The sequence below is a fragment of the Lepisosteus oculatus genome, chromosome 11 (assembly GCF_040954835.1).
Source record: "Lepisosteus oculatus isolate fLepOcu1 chromosome 11, fLepOcu1.hap2, whole genome shotgun sequence".
Classification (NCBI taxonomy): Eukaryota; Metazoa; Chordata; class Actinopteri; order Semionotiformes; family Lepisosteidae; genus Lepisosteus; species Lepisosteus oculatus.
The window spans coordinates 14,314,452-14,331,471 of record NC_090706.1 but is presented as its reverse complement, the minus strand read 5'-3'; the positions used below and the strand labels follow the sequence as shown (position 1 = coordinate 14,331,471).

Genomic DNA, 17,020 nt, shown 5'->3' with positions numbered 1-17,020 from the left:
CCGGGTCACTGCCCACACACACACAGACGGCTCACACCGCGCCCGACATGACGAGCCGCCAGCGACGAGCACCGCATCGACCCCCAGACGTTGGCTAAAAAAAGAGGCAGGGAGCTGCGGGCAGGCCCAACGGGCACCTTTATTTTCAGAAAACCACTTTCTCCAGGCCTGCAGCACTGATGTCCCTGCGCAGAGAAACCAAGGATGAAGAAGAACCAGAGCACTTATTGTTGTCAGATTTACTGATATCTGTCCGGTATTACACAACTGTGACCCAGCCAGCAGTTACAAGTTATTCAGCTGACCCTTAATTATTTCATTTGTTTTCAATTACTTAATTGAGGCAGTTGTTCAGAATATCCCCCCAGTGTAATCAACACATACTGTATATCACTTGCTTCCGCCTTACCTGTGACGGGCGTGTCTGTGTCCCACTGTGGCTGTGCCATCAGAGCCCACATACAAGGTCAATCCCTCATCTGTCTCGAGACAGAAAGGAGAGCGTGATCACTAACCCGGCCAGCTCTCCATCCACCCTGGACAGCCTGGGGATCGGGCCCTGTTCCGTCGCTGAGGCAGAGCTCGCGGTCAATGGGTGGGCTGGCCAGGGACAGCCCAACGCTCACAGCTCAGAGGCCTGGGCGTTTGAAAAGCAGCATCCCAAGCACCCCAAAGAAGAGCCTGGCTTCCCTCACTTGGGAGGAAGACCGAGGAACACAGGAACCCCAGAGGGGGAATAACTCAGCAGGGGAGCTCAGGAGCAATGGTGAAACCTGAACCAGAGGACACCAGTGGAGACTGTGGGAGAGCACATTAGCGACTGACAACAGGATGTCTACACAAAGGGTTGCGGGAGAATGGAACAAGCTGCCAGCCATGTTGTCGAGGAAAGGAGGAGATGAGATCCTCAGATGGGCCGAATGGGACAGTAAAACAGGTGTGTTTCGCACCCTCGGCACCGCTCTGGAGGTCGGCCTCTGCGGACAGGCGCTCCCGGCACAGGTGCTCCACCACGTCCCGGGCGTCCACCCTGGTGTGCCCCACCCGGGTCAGCTGCCCCGCCACCGCCGCCCGCTCCACCTGCTCGGGCTCCAGCCAGCGCGAGGGGCCCGGGGGCACGCCCGTCACCTCCCGCTCCCGCTGCAGGGTCTCCAGGGAGAAGGCTGAGCGCGGGAAGAAGACAGGGCATGTGTGAGCAGGGCGCCCCCTGCAGGGCGGGACGCTGCAGGACCCGAGCCTCGGCAGTGAGAAGGGAGAGGCAGGCGACGAGGGGGGTGTGCGGGGGCGAGCGTGGTCACCTGGCGCGTAGCTGCTGTGCTCAGGTGAGGCTGATGATGGCAGTGCGCTCAGAGACAGGGCCGAATGGCCAACACAGGAGGAAGGTCTGGAAGAAAAACACAGTGATCCGTTGATTGCTTTTTAAAAGATCAATTACTGGCTGATTGATTGGGTCTCTGGTAGTTTGATTGAGGAACTAATGGATTGATCAATTGATTGATCGGCCAAGTGGCAGGATGGTTAGTTGACTGATTGATCGCTTCCTATTTCACGGGAGTTTCAGTTTTCCCAACTACCTGACCATCCCATGAGCGAAATCAGGGCCACCCAGCCCTGGCCCTGGAGGTTCTGGGTCTCTGTAAAGCAACAGCTGGGAGAGATTGTTAAAGTTGGCCAATGATGCAGTAATGGGCTGTCTGAAGTCATTGAGAGCTGAGCACGAAAGGAAAAGCAAACAGACACAGCAGTTCTCCAGGGCCCGGACCGGACCCCCCTGGGCCAGTTCAGCCAGCTTTCAGCAAGTGCGGTGTCGTTTTCCAGCGCATCGTGACCCGCCAGCTGTGTCTGCCTCTCGCACTGCCGCTGCAGAACCCAGCAGCACAGAAACGGACCACTTACACCCTGAAACAGGGGTCCCCTGCCAGCAGCTGCATCCGAACCCCCACCTGCGGACGACAGAGAGGGGTATCAACGGAAAGTCCGGGAAGCCCTGGGGGCGGGAAGGCGATGGCGACTGTGGAGGTGAAAGAAGGGGCCAGGCTGAGAGAGAGCTGCTCGTCTCACCAAAGCCCTTAGTGCACCGCTGCAAAACCTTCAGAAGAAAAGAGCTCAGAATTTTCTTCCCATCCAGACGAAGGACAAGCGCTCAGGGATTCCCCCGGTACAGATTGAGAAGCGCTCCGTTGGAGAAATGTTTCCCCCTTCCCCTTAGAAGACAGTCAGGAGTCCGTCTCAGAAGTTAAAAGAACTTTTTATTCCATGCACATGGGAGCGAAACACACAGAGATGCTCGGTGTGTTTTTCTCACAGTAATTCAACTCTGGCTTATTTTTCTGTCATCCTTCACGCTTCCCTGTACTCACAAGATTGGCAGTGTTCCAAAATCACACACATCTGTTTGCTAAAGATCAATCGGATTCATTTCATACAACTGGTTCCTCAGGTCCGTAGCACGCGTCCCTGTAGAACAGTATAGAATTACATAGCAGCCCTGGTGTCCAGCATTCCCCCAATCCAGTTCAAACCACTTTTGAATGTCCACCTTATAAAATACTGCAGCTGCTGCAGGAGAAGCGTGTGCCAAGTTCACCGAGACCCTCTCACCAGCTCCTCCCGGCAGCGGCGGAGCTACCTTGAGGATGGAGTTGTCCGGCTTGCTGGCCTTTCTGCCGTAGCCCTCCAGGAGGCAGTGTCGCGTGACGAGCCCGGAGCCCGCGAACTCCGACAGGTCCAGGTCCGCGTAGCCCACCTGCGGGGAGGGGCCGGGTCACAGACATACGACCGGGGGGCTCTGCTCGGGGGCTCTCTGATCTCAGTTACAATCCAGAGCTCGGCTAACGCCCCGGGCACAAGCCAGATCTCCTTGAGGGTTTGGCTGCTGATCGGGAAAGCTCCCAGGACACCTGCCGGCCTCCAGTCACCCATGTCAACTCCTGGCGTGGAGTGGGGGTGCACTCCTCCTCTGGGGAGCTCCAAGATCTATTATTACAGCTCTGATAATCGGTGCAGTGCAGTGGCTCTGAGGCTCAGGATCTGCGCTTGTGGCTGGAAGGTTGCCGGTTCGTATCCCGCGGCCGACAGGGGAATCCTACTCCCTTGGGCCCCTGGGCAAGGCCCTTAACCCCAGCTGCTCCAGGGCTGCCGTATAAATGGCTGACCCTGCGCTCCGACCCCAAGCTTCTCTCTCCCTGTCTGTGTGTCTCATGGAGAGCAAGCTGGGGTGTGCGAAAAGACAAATTCCTAATGCAAGAAATTGTATATGGCCAATAAAGTGATCTTAATCTTAATCCCCCATTACCTGTGTGACCTGATCTGTTGTCGATTATGCTTTAAAAAAACACCTGAACCACCGGTCACGCCTCCTCCTTGATCCCCCTCTCCCGAACCCCCAGCAGCCAGGGAAGGCTGAGACACCGGGAAGACACCCCCAGCAGCGGCTCGGCTGGACTCACCTTCTCAAAAGACTTCCCTCCTTTGACATCCTGTAAGACAAACACCAGTCAAGACAAACGCCGGGAGAAGGGACGGGAACACTCGGCTTCCCAGTTTCCCGGCTGGCATTGCGTCTCGGGTTCAGTTATTTCTCCTTGGTCAGGAAACCAGAATCGTGGTTTCAGCAGAACCTGCTGTTCAAATACTGACCAGCAGAGGCCGATATTTCCCTCTCCACCCCACCCCATACCATCAAGAACTATCTGCAGAAAATCAAAGCAGAATCCAAAATTCAGAAAAATAATATGGCAAATATTCTAAGCAAAGGGATTGCCCCCAATCCTGACCAGAATCCAGATGTTTTCATACAATTCCTACAACCTTCATGATATTGGCAGAAGACCTGAGGAGGTGAGTGAAACAGGCCTGATTCATGCTGGGTTGGACCTTGTAAGATTTCTCCAGCTCTTTTCACAGGATGTTGGATAATGAAAGTGAAATCTGGCTGTTACTGTAAGAGTCTGCTGCTGTTGCACCCGGCATGAGAGATAAAGGGATCACCCATGGCAGAGAGAGGCTCTCACCTTGCGCACCGACAGCCTGCAGACACAGCTGTCCAGCACCCCTGTGTGGGGGTTCACCGACACCCTGGCCTCGAACTCAAAGGTCGCCCCCCAGTGCACCGCGTTCAGCAGCACCTCCTGCCTGCCATGGGGGGACAAGGAAGGGTCAGTGTCCCCTGTGAGCGTGCAGGGGGGCACACAGGATGATTCTGCTCTCTCCGCTGGGATCGGAGCTCGGGCTACAGAGAGCTGCTTGCCCTCCTAACCAGCCGCCCGAAAGTTCAGCTTCATCACACAGCAGAAGACAAAATCTCAGACCTGGGGACGTGGTTTGGGGGAGCTCACAGCAGGGCCTCCCCACTCTGTTGGAAACATCACCTGGACTGTGTTTCTGATGCAGGGGGCTTTACACTGTTCCACCTGCACCTTCCCGCCCCACCCTGCTCTACCCCACCCCTTCCCATTAGCCCCTCCCTACTTTACCCTACCCCTCCCCATTAGGGCCTCCTTACTCTACCCCACACCTCCCCATTAGCTCCTCCCTACTCTACCCCACCCCTCCCCATTAGCGCCTCCCTACTCTACCCCACCCCTCCCCATTAGCGCCTCCCTACTCTACCCCACCCCTCCCCATTAGCGCCTCCCTACTCTACCCCATCATTTTCCATTAGCTCCTCCCTACTCTACCCCACCCCTCCCCATTAGCGCCTCCCTACTCTACCCCACCCCTCCCCATTAGCGCCTCCCTACTCTACCCCACCCCTCCCCATTAGCCCCTCCCTACTTTACCCTACCCCTCCCCATTAGCGCCTCCTTACTCTACCCCACACCTCCCCATTAGCTCCTCCCTACTCTACCCCACCCCTCCCCATTAGCGCCTCCTTACTCTACCCCACACCTCCCCATTAGCGCCTCCCTACTCTACCCCACCCCTCCCCATTAGCGCCTCCCTACTCTACCCCACCCCTCCCCATTAGCGCCTCCCTACTCTACCCCATCACTTTCCATTAGCTCCTCCCTACTCTACCCCACCCCTCCCCATTAGCCCCTCCCTACTCTATCCCACCCCTCCCCGCCCTGCCCCGCCCCACCAGCCTGCCACACACCGGGGGGACTCCTGCGCGTAGCTGCCTTCCAGCAGGCGCACTTTGCAGAACAGGATGCCGCTGAGGCGCGGCACGTTGGCCAGCTCATGCAGGAACAGCGTGGCCAGGAAGCGGTGCGTCTTCCTCCTGCCCAGCGTGTCCAGAGCGCCCAGGAGGCGGCGCCGCAAGGGGAGGGAGCCGCCAAGCAGGCTAGTCCTGTCCATTCATCGCCGCCACTCGTTGTGTTCCAGGACGAGAGACGAGACAGAGAGCTGGTCAGCCTTGGGCCACCTGGCTACGGTGGACAGCGTGTGCCGGAATTTTGTAGGTAGTCCTTCCTCTCTAGAAGAGGGGGAACTTGTCACTTCCAGAAAGAGGAGGATTACATTTTCTGAAGGGAGGTGGGGTGGTGCTAAAGTTGTCATCAAGGCCCAGACTGGTAAAGTGATGTCACAATGGTCGACAGAGTGTGACATCACAATGGATAGCCAAGCCCATGTGTCTCCCAGGGACAGTGGTATTGCCTGACTTGAATTTTGGCTCGAATCGGGGAGGGCAGCTACTGTAGCGCTGTGATCTGCTCAGATAGCTTTTAGTAAGGAGCCCAAGGCACAGGTGGGAATTGTATTCAAATTGCTTTTGCATAAAAAGGTTCAGCTAAAATATTTGTAAGGAAAACGTTATTGATTCGGTAAAGGGTTCAGTTCAGCAGGCGAGAGTCCAGCAGGAGTGATAGCTGGCCTTTCATGTTTATTTTGTGTCCAGGGGTGGTTGGGTACCTGACCGGCTCAGTCAGTCCATTACATCAGCTCCATGAAGCAGAGTAAGTGCTTCAAAACGAGACTGTAGGAAATTGTTCGACATCACACAGGGATCAATTTAAGCTTGTAACTGAGACAGACTCTGTCCCCAGACAGACCCCACGGCCCATCGTGTGATGTCCAGGGGGGTGCGGCTCCAGACTCTTTATTATCTTCCATAAAACAAAAACTCAGCCACCCATTTTATCACAAAAAACAAGCCTTAAATACAAACATGTGAGAATGTGAAATTTTCGATTCTTCTCCGTCAAACACAGAAGGAACCCCGCCGTGTCTTTCGTGAGGCTGTGCGCCCCCTAGTGGGCAAGTGGGCTAACTGCGGCCACAGGTGAGGCCGAGACACCACGCTGAGAGCAGCGACAGGGCGTTCAGCACACGCCCATCTGATACCTGAGTCAAACAGCTGGGACTGTCCCCCTAGATACCCCTTGAGACCCCCAAGCCTCCTCTCTCTGGACGTGTATGGTCAAGCAAAGGGTTGGGGGGCAGCTGCAGGTGGCCACTCCGTTCACCATCCGCTCGGACGCCCAGGCAGCTCGCTGCCGTCCTCCATCGCTCGTCACTCTCTCTCTCCCGCCTTCCGCTGCCTCGGGGAGGAATCGCTGACGCTTTGGCTCCGTTGCCACGGCAACCGCAGGTGCCTCTGAGACCTGGGTGACGTGGGTACCTGGCTTGGGCTGGGGCTGAGGGAGGAGTCAGCCCTCCCTCTTACAGTGGCAGGCTGATAGGCTGGCAGCATGGAATCCAGGTCTCCAGTTAATTAACTGGTACTTTTGAGGATCCTGAACACTTGAATCAGGCCCTCCATAGTCTTCTCTGTTCAAGACTAAAGAGATTCAGTCCCCTCATCCTGCCAAAGTAGAATATGCCTTTAAGACCAAGAATGTATCTGATTGCTCTTCTTTGGATGGATCTCTAAAGCCATATTTTTTGTGACATCATGACCAGAATTGTACCCCCTATTCTCAGTGAGCCTCTATCAAGGTACTGTACCACTCTGCACCAGTGAGCTGTACCAGTGTCCTGTACCAGTCTGCACCAGTCAGCTGTACCTGTGTCCTGTACCAGTCAGCACCAGTGAACTGCACCAGTGTCCTGAACCAGTCTGCACCAGTCAGCTGTACCCATGTCCTGTACCAGTGAGCCTTGATTCAGGGGATGGTGTTATGTGCTTAGCACACACTTTCCTGCCATCATCAGGCAGAGATGAAAGCAGCGACGCTTCCCTGCAGAAATCTGCTCGGACTCCTGATGAGGCAATCAGCTCCTTTGATATTTCATACCTTTCACACTTGCCGGGGGAAAAGAAAAATGTCTTTCTGAACAAAGACAAATAAACCTTTGAAATCAAGACAGCCTCTGAAATTGTACCAGAATGACAATGACTTCTCATCACAGCTCCTGGAGAAACTGCATATGTTCAAAGCTGCCTCTTCTCCCCCTCTAGGAGCGGCTCTGGAGATGTTAAAGATTTAGAGCACACTTCCACAATGTGTCTGGGGGCACTTCTCTGCACCACGGGGCTGTAGGGCTGGGTGAGTGATCCAGCAGCATTTTCAAACAGAAAGCATCAGCCAAGCTCCTCCATCTACATACATTCTCCATAGAGTTCTACCTTTATATGCGTGCACCTCACTGACCTGCTGAGTTGTCTGAACATCTCTGCATGTCTGTATGACTGCAGCACAGTGGGTAAGCACCTGGTCTCCTAACAGACAGGCTGTGGGTACTTGAGAGAGGTGCTTTACCTTAGGTGTTCCAGTATCCCAGTCCACTCAGCACTACAGTAACCAGGATGAGCTCCTGTCAAGGGATGGACTGTGTCCTTCTGTACTATATATACCCACCTATTTTTGAATCGCTTTATCCAGTACAGGGTCACAGGGGTGCCAGAGCCTATCCTGGCCAGCAACGGGCACAGGGCAGGGTACTCCCTGGAAGCGACACCAGTCCATCGCAGGGCACACACAGACACAAATGACACACACACCAGGGCCAATTGATCCCAGAGGCCAATTAACCTACCAGCACAGACCACAGTCTGTGGGCTGCGGAAGGAAACCAGAGCACCCGGAGGAAACGCCCATGAACACAGTGAGAACGTACGAACTCCACACAGACAGCACCCCAGGAATTGAAACCCAGGGCCCCAGGGTTGCAAGGCGACACTGTTGACCACTGCGCCAACATGGTCAGCAAATACCACCATTAAATCCAAATTTTATTTTACAGAAATTGTCATGTGGTACAGAAGCCTATAAGTGCCATGGAAAAATACATTGCATTTAAATTACATAATATGGTATTTAAACACAATACTTACTTTTTGAACAATATTGCATAATATTTCAATATTGTCTAATATATTACTACATTGCAGTATACTGTATATGCAAAAATATTGTCCCACACACAGTAACATTTTCATTTCCAAAAGAAGAATATCACTCTGCACCAGTGAGTTGTATCAGTGAGCTCTACCACTCTGCACCAGTGAGATGTACCAGTACATTTTCATTTCATTTCATTGTGTAAATGAATTAGCAAATGAAGGAGCATGTGTGCTGTGTTTTGTGTACGCTTTTTCACTATTTTGTATGAAAAGCAGAAAAGTCAAGACTTTACAAACGCACTGTATTTTTTATATGAAACATGCAGATAACTTGTCATCTCATCTTTAAACATTGAACAGAATACATTTATGATATACTGTTGGTTTACCCATAAGTATTAAACATAAGCATAAACATAAACACCTCCAACGACTTCATCCTGTGCTGACATCAAATACATTTCAATCTGGAAACTCACAGCAAACAGCAGGAAACGTGGCTTGTGAAGGGAAAGAGTGTTTCTGTGTTGGTTAGCACAGACATGACTGTAATGAAATAAGGGAATGCTAAGCAAAACCCCAAACAGCTCCAGGATGGCCCTAAAGTTGGGGCCTTAGCCAACAGAGTCATGCATTGATGAAGACAACCTCGTTAGTGGCGATGTGTTAGCAGCCGTATCTCGTAACAAAGCAATTTCAGCTCTTTAAACACAAGAATTTGTTTTCTCCATGGCGCTAATAGGCTTCTGTACAAAAGTACAGATCAATTACATTTAATTACATTTTGCCTGAGTGCCGCACAAACATCTCGTCTCCAGAGCGTGTTTATCGAGCACTTTAGTGTGTCTGCTGCTGATGACTGTCACAGATGTTTGCTTTTTCTTAAGTCTATAAATAAGAGCCCTCTCTTCTACTACCACAATAGTGGAGGTCTGATGCAATTTTAAAAATTGGTATTTTAATTCAGCCATTGGGGGACCCAAAACTCATAATAAAATAATTCTCTGTGCTGGGGACTGACCTGACCAGTGAAGTCTCTCTCACTGTGCTGGGGACAGACCTGACCCATGAAGTCTCTCTCTGTGCTGGGGACAGTCCTGACCCGTGAAGTCTCTCTTTGTGCTGGGGACAGACCTGACCCATGAAGTCTCTCTCTGTGCTGGGGACAGTCCTGACCCGTGAAGTCTCTCTCTGTGCTGGGGACAGTCCTGACCAGTGAAGTCTCTCTTTGTGCTGGGGACAGTCCTGACCCATGAAGTCTCACTCACTGTGCTGGGGACAGTCCTGACCAGTGAAGTCTCACTCACTGTGCTGGGGACAGTCCTGACCCGTGAAGTCTCACTCACTGTGCTGGGGACAGTCCTGACCCATGAAGTCTCTGCTCCCTTCCCACACTCATACCATAAGAATATATGTTAGAACTCTTGGGTGAGAAAAAAAACTTTAATGAAAACACATTTACACCAATGTTTTAAGAAAAATACATAACTGCATTTTATATTTACATGAATTTGCTATTCCCTTGGGCCACATTCCTAAAGATTGAAGCTACTTTTTATCAAGCTTTCAGCTTCTAGGACATTCGTGAACATTATCATAACACCCTTTCTTCAATACAGAGAGACCAAGCTCCCACTGCACAGCTGTCTGATCGTTTCCAGGTTTTCCAAGCAGTTCTTTCCAAAGCCCTGCATCCTGTATTTAAAGCTTGTTACACTGCTCTGGGTCCAACTGCATAGAGAGACGATAACAAGAGAACGCAAACGAGCTGCTCAGGCTTTTACGGCTTCTTGTGAACCAAAGCCATTGCTGACAAAGCTGGGAAAACATGAGCCGGACCAAACTGCTGCACAAAGGGAGTTGGGAGTCAAAGCCGAAAGGGTTGTAGTTGGAGAACTAAGTTGACTTTCATGTGAAGAGCTAGTGCACCTACAGCACCATGACTTTGTAAAACCCCACCAGAAGGAACTGTAGCCCACAGCACAGGGCACAAGTACTGGAAATCGGGCTGTCTTCACTGCAGCCAGTCCCCCAGCTCAGCAGTGCTCTGGACCCATGCCGCCGAGGTTAAAGAGGGCTCAGAGGCGCTGCTCTGCCCCGTCCGTCTCGGAGCCGTGTCGGGTCAGTCCTGCTGGGATTCACTCACACCCATCTGCTTCAGCAGCCTCTGCTCCTTCCTGTTGCGCATCCTCTCCTTAAACTCCTCCAGCTCCTTCCTCTGCTCCCAGAGAACACACATACAGCATAGCGTCATCAGGAGTGCAGTGCGTACAGCGTATAACACACACCAGGAGTGCAGTGTGTACAGCGTATAACACACACCAGGAGTGCAGTGTGTGCAGCGTATAACACACACCAGGAGTGCAGTGTGTGCAGCGTATAACACACACCAGGAGTGCAGTGTGTGCAGCGTATTACACACACCAGGAGTGCAGTGTGTGCAGTGTATTACACACACCAGGAGTGCAGCGTGTGCAGTGTATTACACACACCAGGAGTGCAGTGTGTGCAGTGTATTACACACACCAGGAGTGCAGTGTGTGCAGTGTATTACACACACCAGGAGTGCAGTGTGTGCAGTGTATAATACACACACCAGGAGTGCAGTGTGTGCAGTGTATAATACACACACCAGGAGTGCAGTGTGTGCAGTGTATAATACACACCAGGAGTGCAGTGTGTGCAGTGTATAATACACACCAGGAGTGCAGTGTGTGCAGTGTATAATACACACCAGGAGTGCAGTGTGTACAGTGTATTACACACACCAGGAGTGCAGTGTGTGCAGTGTATTACACACACCAGGAGTGCAGTGTGTGCAGTGTATTACACACACCAGGAGTGCAGTGTGTACAAATATAATCCACACCAAGATTAACACCACTTATACTGAATGATACGATCTGTATCTGTAAAAAGTTGCTCTAACTCTTTCTGTTTTCCATTTCCTATTCTCTCCACACCTGCCCCCTCCTCCAGTGAGATGGGGGAGAGGCTGTCCAGACTCAGCTCAGTGATTGATCCTGCCCTTTAAAGGCCAGGCGCCCGCGCTCCCAGAGCAGCGGCCATCGATTTCCCCTCCGGCAGGCAGGCGCCGCGATCCCAGGGCCTGCGGCAGCCCCCGACGCTAACCACACCGTCGAGCTCCTGTCAGCGGGCCGGCAGCACCGCTAATCACCAGGCAGAGGCGAGGCCAACACTTACGTGCATCTTCTCATCTGGGGGGTAGATCTCCCGCTGAAACACACAACACGCAGCCGGTCAGCCCGAGAGGAGCAGCGCCCAGCCGGCAGCTCACAGACCTGCTTCCTGCCGCCAGAGTCGAAGCGTTTTCTCAGAACGCTTTGCTGCTGGCTTTGTAAAACTTTGTAAAACTGCTGAAATGGTGATTACAGTACCCTCATTTACCTAGCCACAATTCTCACATGCAAATTTATAACACATGGGAAGCATGGTGACGCAGGGGTTAGCATCGTTGCCCTGCTGCACTGGGTTCTATTTCAGACCTGTGTGCTGTCTGTGTGGAGTCCCCATGCTCTCCCCACATTTGAGTGGGTTTCCTTTGGGTGCCCCAGTTTGCTCCCGCAGTGCAAAGACATACTGGTGGGTTAACTGGCTTCTGGGAAAACTGGCCCTGGTGTGAGTGTGCGTGTCTGTGTGTGCCCAGTGATGGACTGGCGTCCTGTCCAAGGTGTACCCTGCCTTGTGCCCATTGCTTGCTGGCTGCACCGCGACCAGTGATAAGGAGGAGAGAAACAAGCTGTGCAGTGTATGATCATGCAAACTGCCCACATCAACAGAAGTACCTTTCTCTTCACCACGTACTCCTCGAAATACTCCGCCTGGTTGGAGACCCAGAACATGGCCACTGGGAAGGACAGGTACAGCATCATCTGTGTGCAGAGAAGAGCGACAGGCGGCTGTTGGCAGTGAAGCAGCTGCAGAACAGCACTGTGCAGGTAGATTTACAAGGCCTTAAATCACCAGCACCTGTGTGGACCAGCCAGGCCACGCCCAACACAATGAGTGTGCTTACGTCATCCCCACCTCTGTGTTACACCACTCCTCTCTCCCGGTCCGTCACACAGGCTCCTGTGCAGATTCACACTGTTCCACCACCGCTCTCTCCCCTCACCCTGTCCACACTGTTCCACCACTGCTCTCTCCCATCTTTGTCCACACTGTTCCACCACTGCTCTCTCTGTCCACACTGTTCCACCACTGCTCTCTCCCCTCTCCCTGTCCACACTGTTCCACCACTGCTCTCTCCCCTCTCCCTGTCCACACTGTTCCACCACTGCTCTCTCCCCTCTCCCTGTCCACACTGTTCCACCACTGCTCTCTCCCATCTCCGTCCACACTGTTACACCACTGCTCTCTCCCATCTCCGTCCACACTGTTACACCACTGCTCTCTCCGTCCAAACTGTTACACCACCGCTCTCTCCTGTCTCTGTCCACACTGTTCCACCACTGCTCTCTCCCCTCTCCATCCATACTGTTACACCACCGCTCTCTCCCATCTCCGTCCACACTGTTACACCACTGCTCTCTCCATCCACACTGTTACACCACCGCTCTCTCCTCTCTCCGTCCACACTGTTCCACCACTGCTCTCTCCGTCCACACTGTTCCACCACTGCTCTCTCCCCTCTCCATCCACACTGTTACACCACCGCTCTCTCCCATCTCCGTCCACACTGTTACACCACTGCTCTCTCCATCCACACTGTTCCACCACCGCTCTCTCCTCTCTCTGTCCACACTGTTCCACCACCGCTCTCTCCTCTCTCCGTCCACACTGTTACACCACTGCTCTCTCCGTCCACACTGTTCCACCACTGCTCTCTCCCATCTCCGTCCACACTGTTCCACCACTGCTCTCTCCCATCTCCGTCCACACTGTTACACCACTGCTCTCTCCCATCTCCGTCCACACTGTTACACCACTGCTCTCTCCGTCCACACTGTTACACCACTGCTCTCTCCTCTCTCCGTCCACACTGTTACACCACTGCTCTCTCCCATCTCCGTCCACACTGTTACACCACTGCTCTCTCCATCCACACTGTTACACCACCGCTCTCTCCTCTCTCCGTCCACACTGTTCCACCACTGCTCTCTCCCCTCTCCATCCACACTGTTACACCACCGCTCTCTCCCATCTCCGTCCACACTGTTACACCACTGCTCTCTCCATCCACACTGTTCCACCACTGCTCTCTCCGTCCACACTGTTCCACCACTGCTCTCTCCCCTCTCCGTCCACACTGTTCCACCACTGCTCTCTCCGTCCACACTGTTCCACCACTGCTCTCTCCCCTCTCCATCCATACTGTTACACCACCGCTCTCTCCCATCTCCGTCCACACTGTTACACCACTGCTCTCTCCGTCCACACTGTTCCACCACTGCTCTCTCCTCTCTCCGTCCACACTGTTCCACCACTGCTCTCTCCGTCCACACTGTTCCACCACTGCTCTCTCCGTCCACACTGTTACACCACTGCTCTCTCCGTCCACACTGTTACACCACTGCTCTCTCCCTGTCCACACTGTTACACCACTGCTCTCTCCCTGTCCACACTGTTACACCACTGCTCTCTCCTCTCTCCGTCCACACTGTTACACCACTGCTCTCTCCCATCTCCGTCCACACTGTTACACCACTGCTCTCTCCTCTCTCCGTCCACACTGTTACACCACTGCTCTCTCCTCTCTCCGTCCACACTGTTACACCACTGCTCTCTCCCATCTCCGTCCACACTGTTACACCACTGCTCTCTCCGTCCACACTGTTACACCACTGCTCTCTCCTCTCTCCGTCCACACTGTTACACCACTGCTCTCTCCTCTCTCCGTCCACACTGTTACACCACTGCTCTCTCCTCTCTGCCGTCATTCACACAGGCTCCTGCGCTGATTCACAGTTACTCCCTGGGGTACATATCTCACACCTCGAGACCAGAGGAGTACAGATGGGCCTGAAGCAGGGGTCCCTGTCCCCAAGGTCCGCTGCGTGTCTGCAGGTGCTCCAGCTCACCTTAAAACTAACTTAACTAAACAGCAACTTAAAAAAGGCAATAAAAACGATCGCGACTTATTTATGACCTTATCAAAGACGGCCGAACTGAGCAAAGGAGTTGAAATATGTTTCAGGAGACCGATCCAAAGGATTTCAGGGTCAAACACGGGCCTCGCATTACACAGCTCCTGACAACCGTATCAGCAGCTTACTGGTAAACACGGACAGAGCGCGAACATAAGAACACAGTTTGGACCCCTGTTTTATAAAAGAGCACCTTACACCGTATCAAGGACTCAGCAGCAAGAACGTGCGAGATAACAGAGATTATTACTAAGATCTACAGAAACTTCGTCTAACCGACAGCGGCAACGGTTAAATAAAACCGCATCTCAGGTTTCAGAGGTCTCTACGTCTGAGACAAAGCCAGTGTATTTAAAATAAATGCATTATTACCCGGAAGATCTCTAACTTTACCCCCATGTTTGCATCAACCTTCACTTCACAACGCTTCCGGTAGAGATAGCGCCGATTGGTCCGCAGTGCATGCCAATCATTTGACGGACTCGCGTAACGTGCAATGTGATTGGCGGGGTTATTTACCAGCACCGCCTTCTTTAAAGGGACAACCTCTTACCTACTGTGCGTTCTGTCAATGCTCATAAGTAACTGATGAAAAACTCAGCCTGGAGAAATCGTCCTTTTCTGTATGCAGGGATGAATTATAATGCGAGAATGAGCCAAAGAGCAACCCGTATTTAACACTACCTTATACAGTCATAATAGCATTCTTCAACGATCAAAATCCTTAATAATGTGATGTGGAGGCACACACAGAGTACAGTCAAGCACACCTGAATGATTCTTATCTGCGCCCCTCGTTGTCCCTGCAGCTGCAGCGCTGGAGATGCGGCGCAGGAGGGATTCAGACAGAGAGAAGGGGATTATGAACAGTTTTCATAACTTTTTAGGTGAGGAAATGGCATATGGCATGTGGCATGATAGCTCATTACTGACAGCTGAGTCTGATTGAACTTGGCTGTTGTTATAAACGCAGCTCCAAAACCTGTTTTTCCCTAGCAGTCTTCCATCCCAGTACTGACCAGACCCAGTCTGGTCTGTATACTGTAGCTATAGAAAGAAAAAGAAATATGCATATATTCATTAAGAGTGGCTCAGAGCTCTCTCATCTCTGCAGGGTCCTTGGGAATATTAATTACATTCTGTTCTTTATTGACTAAGCCTTGCGTTTCCACGACAACCGCAGAGCCACGTGCCGGCCTTTATGAGAAACACAATTTAAGGTTAGGGGATCCCCTAACGAGCAAACACACAGGGATGGGAAACAGGGGAAGAACGGAGATCGCATTGTGGCGGATGTGGAGAACTGTGGACTTCAGTGAGGCACAGTGGAACGTCTCATATAAATCGTGCTGAGAAATTTTCACCATCATCATCCCTTGCATTTATATTGTGCCTTTACTCCAGAAGGATCACAGATCCGTTCACACCCATGGGGGCTCCCCTGCACCCGCAGCCCCGCTGCCCAGCAGATCAGGGCTCATCGCTGTGCTGTATCCGATCCAGAAGAGCTTGCTTGGGGTTCCTGCCATAATTGTAATTAGGTTTTGCATTCATTTTTCCTGCCTGGAAACACCACCTGCACCCCCACAGCGCTTCATCTGTGTTCCAGACTGAGAACAGTGGCCAGGATGCTGTCACCTGCTAGCCCCCAAATCAAATCTGATTTGGAGAGCCAGTGATGTTTGCTCTGCAGCTGAAAACGTTAAAGACTCTGTGCTCGTTAACCTTTATTGTGAAACAGACAGAGGGCTTGGAGGAGTGCCTGTGACCTAATTATAATAATATTTTTAAAAGTAGCATCTCAAAGCACTTTACAGTAGGCATAAAAAACACTTATAAGAATAACAAATTACTAATTAAGAATAAGCATATGAGAAACACAATGGGTGCAGCTGAAGACACAGACAGTAATGAAATAAAAGCCCTTCAGAAGAGAGAGGTTTTGAGTCTAGATTTAAATGAACTCAGGGTAGGTGACTCTGTGATATCCTTGGGGATAGATTCCCAGAGCCAGAGCCTTCCTTTAGATGGGATGTAGGAAGAGAAGGCTGTGTCACCCATGGAATATGAATAAGCTTGGCAGATATCTGGGAGATATCTGTGTGGCGGGGAGTAGGACGATAGTAACTCAGACAAGTACTGAGGTTCCAAACCACGTACAGCCTTATAGGTGAGATGGAGGATTTTGAAGTCGAGTCAAATCCTAAAAGGAAGCCAGTGCAAAAACTTCAGGCTTGCTCGCGATCTGGTCAGGATTCTGGCTGCTGAATTCTGAACACAATGCATTGGGTTCGCTGTGGAATGATCAGTCTGAGCACAGGGCCAGTCAGGGTCCATGCCTGAATCTTGCATGCGTGATCAAATGGCTAAAAGTCCCGGACCCATTGCATCCACAGAGAGCATTGCAGAGCCTGGGTGAGGCTGACGTTCTGTCCGCATGTCTGCTCGAGCCTGGGTCTGCCTTTAGCGGTCGAAAGCATTAGTCGGAATCGGTTCCTGGGCCTTGATCGTGATAAACGGCGCAGGAGCACACACGCAGCCGATGGATGAGTGCCAAAGGGGTGCTACTGAAATTTCATCACATACAGCAGAGCCCCCAGGCTGGTCTCATTATTTAATAAGCTGTGTAACTGTCTAATAAGCTGCATACCAGGCTCTGAGGAGATCTATTGATAAGTGTTCC

At 52.1% G+C, this 17,020-nt stretch overlaps 2 protein-coding genes across 3 annotated transcripts; both read right to left on the bottom strand.

Annotated features, from left to right (window-relative positions):
• Positions 1–115: 115 nt before the first annotated feature.
• On the bottom strand, positions 116–5,484 carry LOC107077559 (EEIG family member 2-like). Of its 2 annotated transcripts, XM_015348925.2 has the most exons (9): positions 5,099–5,483; positions 4,014–4,134; positions 3,450–3,479; positions 2,630–2,746; positions 1,897–1,943; positions 1,299–1,384; positions 951–1,163; positions 410–479; positions 116–185 (listed from the first exon to the last, which is right to left on the bottom strand). In XM_015348925.2, exons 1-9 carry the CDS (start codon positions 5,299–5,301, stop codon positions 146–148), a joined length of 927 nt encoding a protein of 308 aa, XP_015204411.2. In that variant the 5' UTR covers positions 5,302–5,483; the 3' UTR covers positions 116–145. The 2 variants fall into 2 exon arrangements, with proteins under 2 accessions (XP_015204411.2, XP_015204412.2); XM_015348926.2 differs by lacking the exon at positions 2,630–2,746 and having other exon boundaries at positions 5,099–5,484.
• Positions 5,485–9,654: 4,170 nt separating this feature from the next.
• On the bottom strand, positions 9,655–14,790 carry pet100 (PET100 cytochrome c oxidase chaperone). The gene is made up of 4 exons (XM_006631508.3): positions 14,710–14,790; positions 12,037–12,123; positions 11,435–11,467; positions 9,655–10,448 (listed from the first exon to the last, which is right to left on the bottom strand). The coding sequence occupies exons 1-4, from the start codon at positions 14,734–14,736 to the stop codon at positions 10,353–10,355; spliced, it is 243 nt and encodes an 80-aa protein (XP_006631571.2). The 5' UTR covers positions 14,737–14,790; the 3' UTR covers positions 9,655–10,352.
• Between the last annotated feature and the right edge of the window lie 2,230 nt (positions 14,791–17,020).

What these genes read in the sequence shown, in the direction of transcription:
- LOC107077559 (XM_015348925.2), bottom strand. Translation starts at nt 5,301, where the DNA reads ATGGACAGGACTAGCCTGCTTGGCGGCTCCCTCCCCTTGCGGCGCCGC. An exon ending in GAGGGAAGTCTTTTGAGAAG is followed by an intron (nt 2,747 to 3,449) that starts GTGAGTCCAGCC and finishes CCCTCCCCGCAG; the next exon opens with GTGGGCTACGCGGACCTGGA. An exon ending in CCTCCAGAGCGGTGCCGAGG is followed by an intron (nt 480 to 950) that starts GTGCGAAACACA and finishes GTCTCGAGACAG; the next exon opens with ATGAGGGATTGACCTTGTAT.
- pet100 (XM_006631508.3), bottom strand. Translation starts at nt 14,736, where the DNA reads ATGGGGGTAAAGTTAGAGATCTTCCGG. An exon ending in AGTACGTGGTGAAGAGAAAG is followed by an intron (nt 11,468 to 12,036) that starts GTACTTCTGTTG and finishes TGTGTGTTTCAG; the next exon opens with CGGGAGATCTACCCCCCAGA. An exon ending in CCCCAGATGAGAAGATGCAC is followed by an intron (nt 10,449 to 11,434) that starts GTAAGTGTTGGC and finishes CTCTGGGAGCAG; the next exon opens with AGGAAGGAGCTGGAGGAGTT.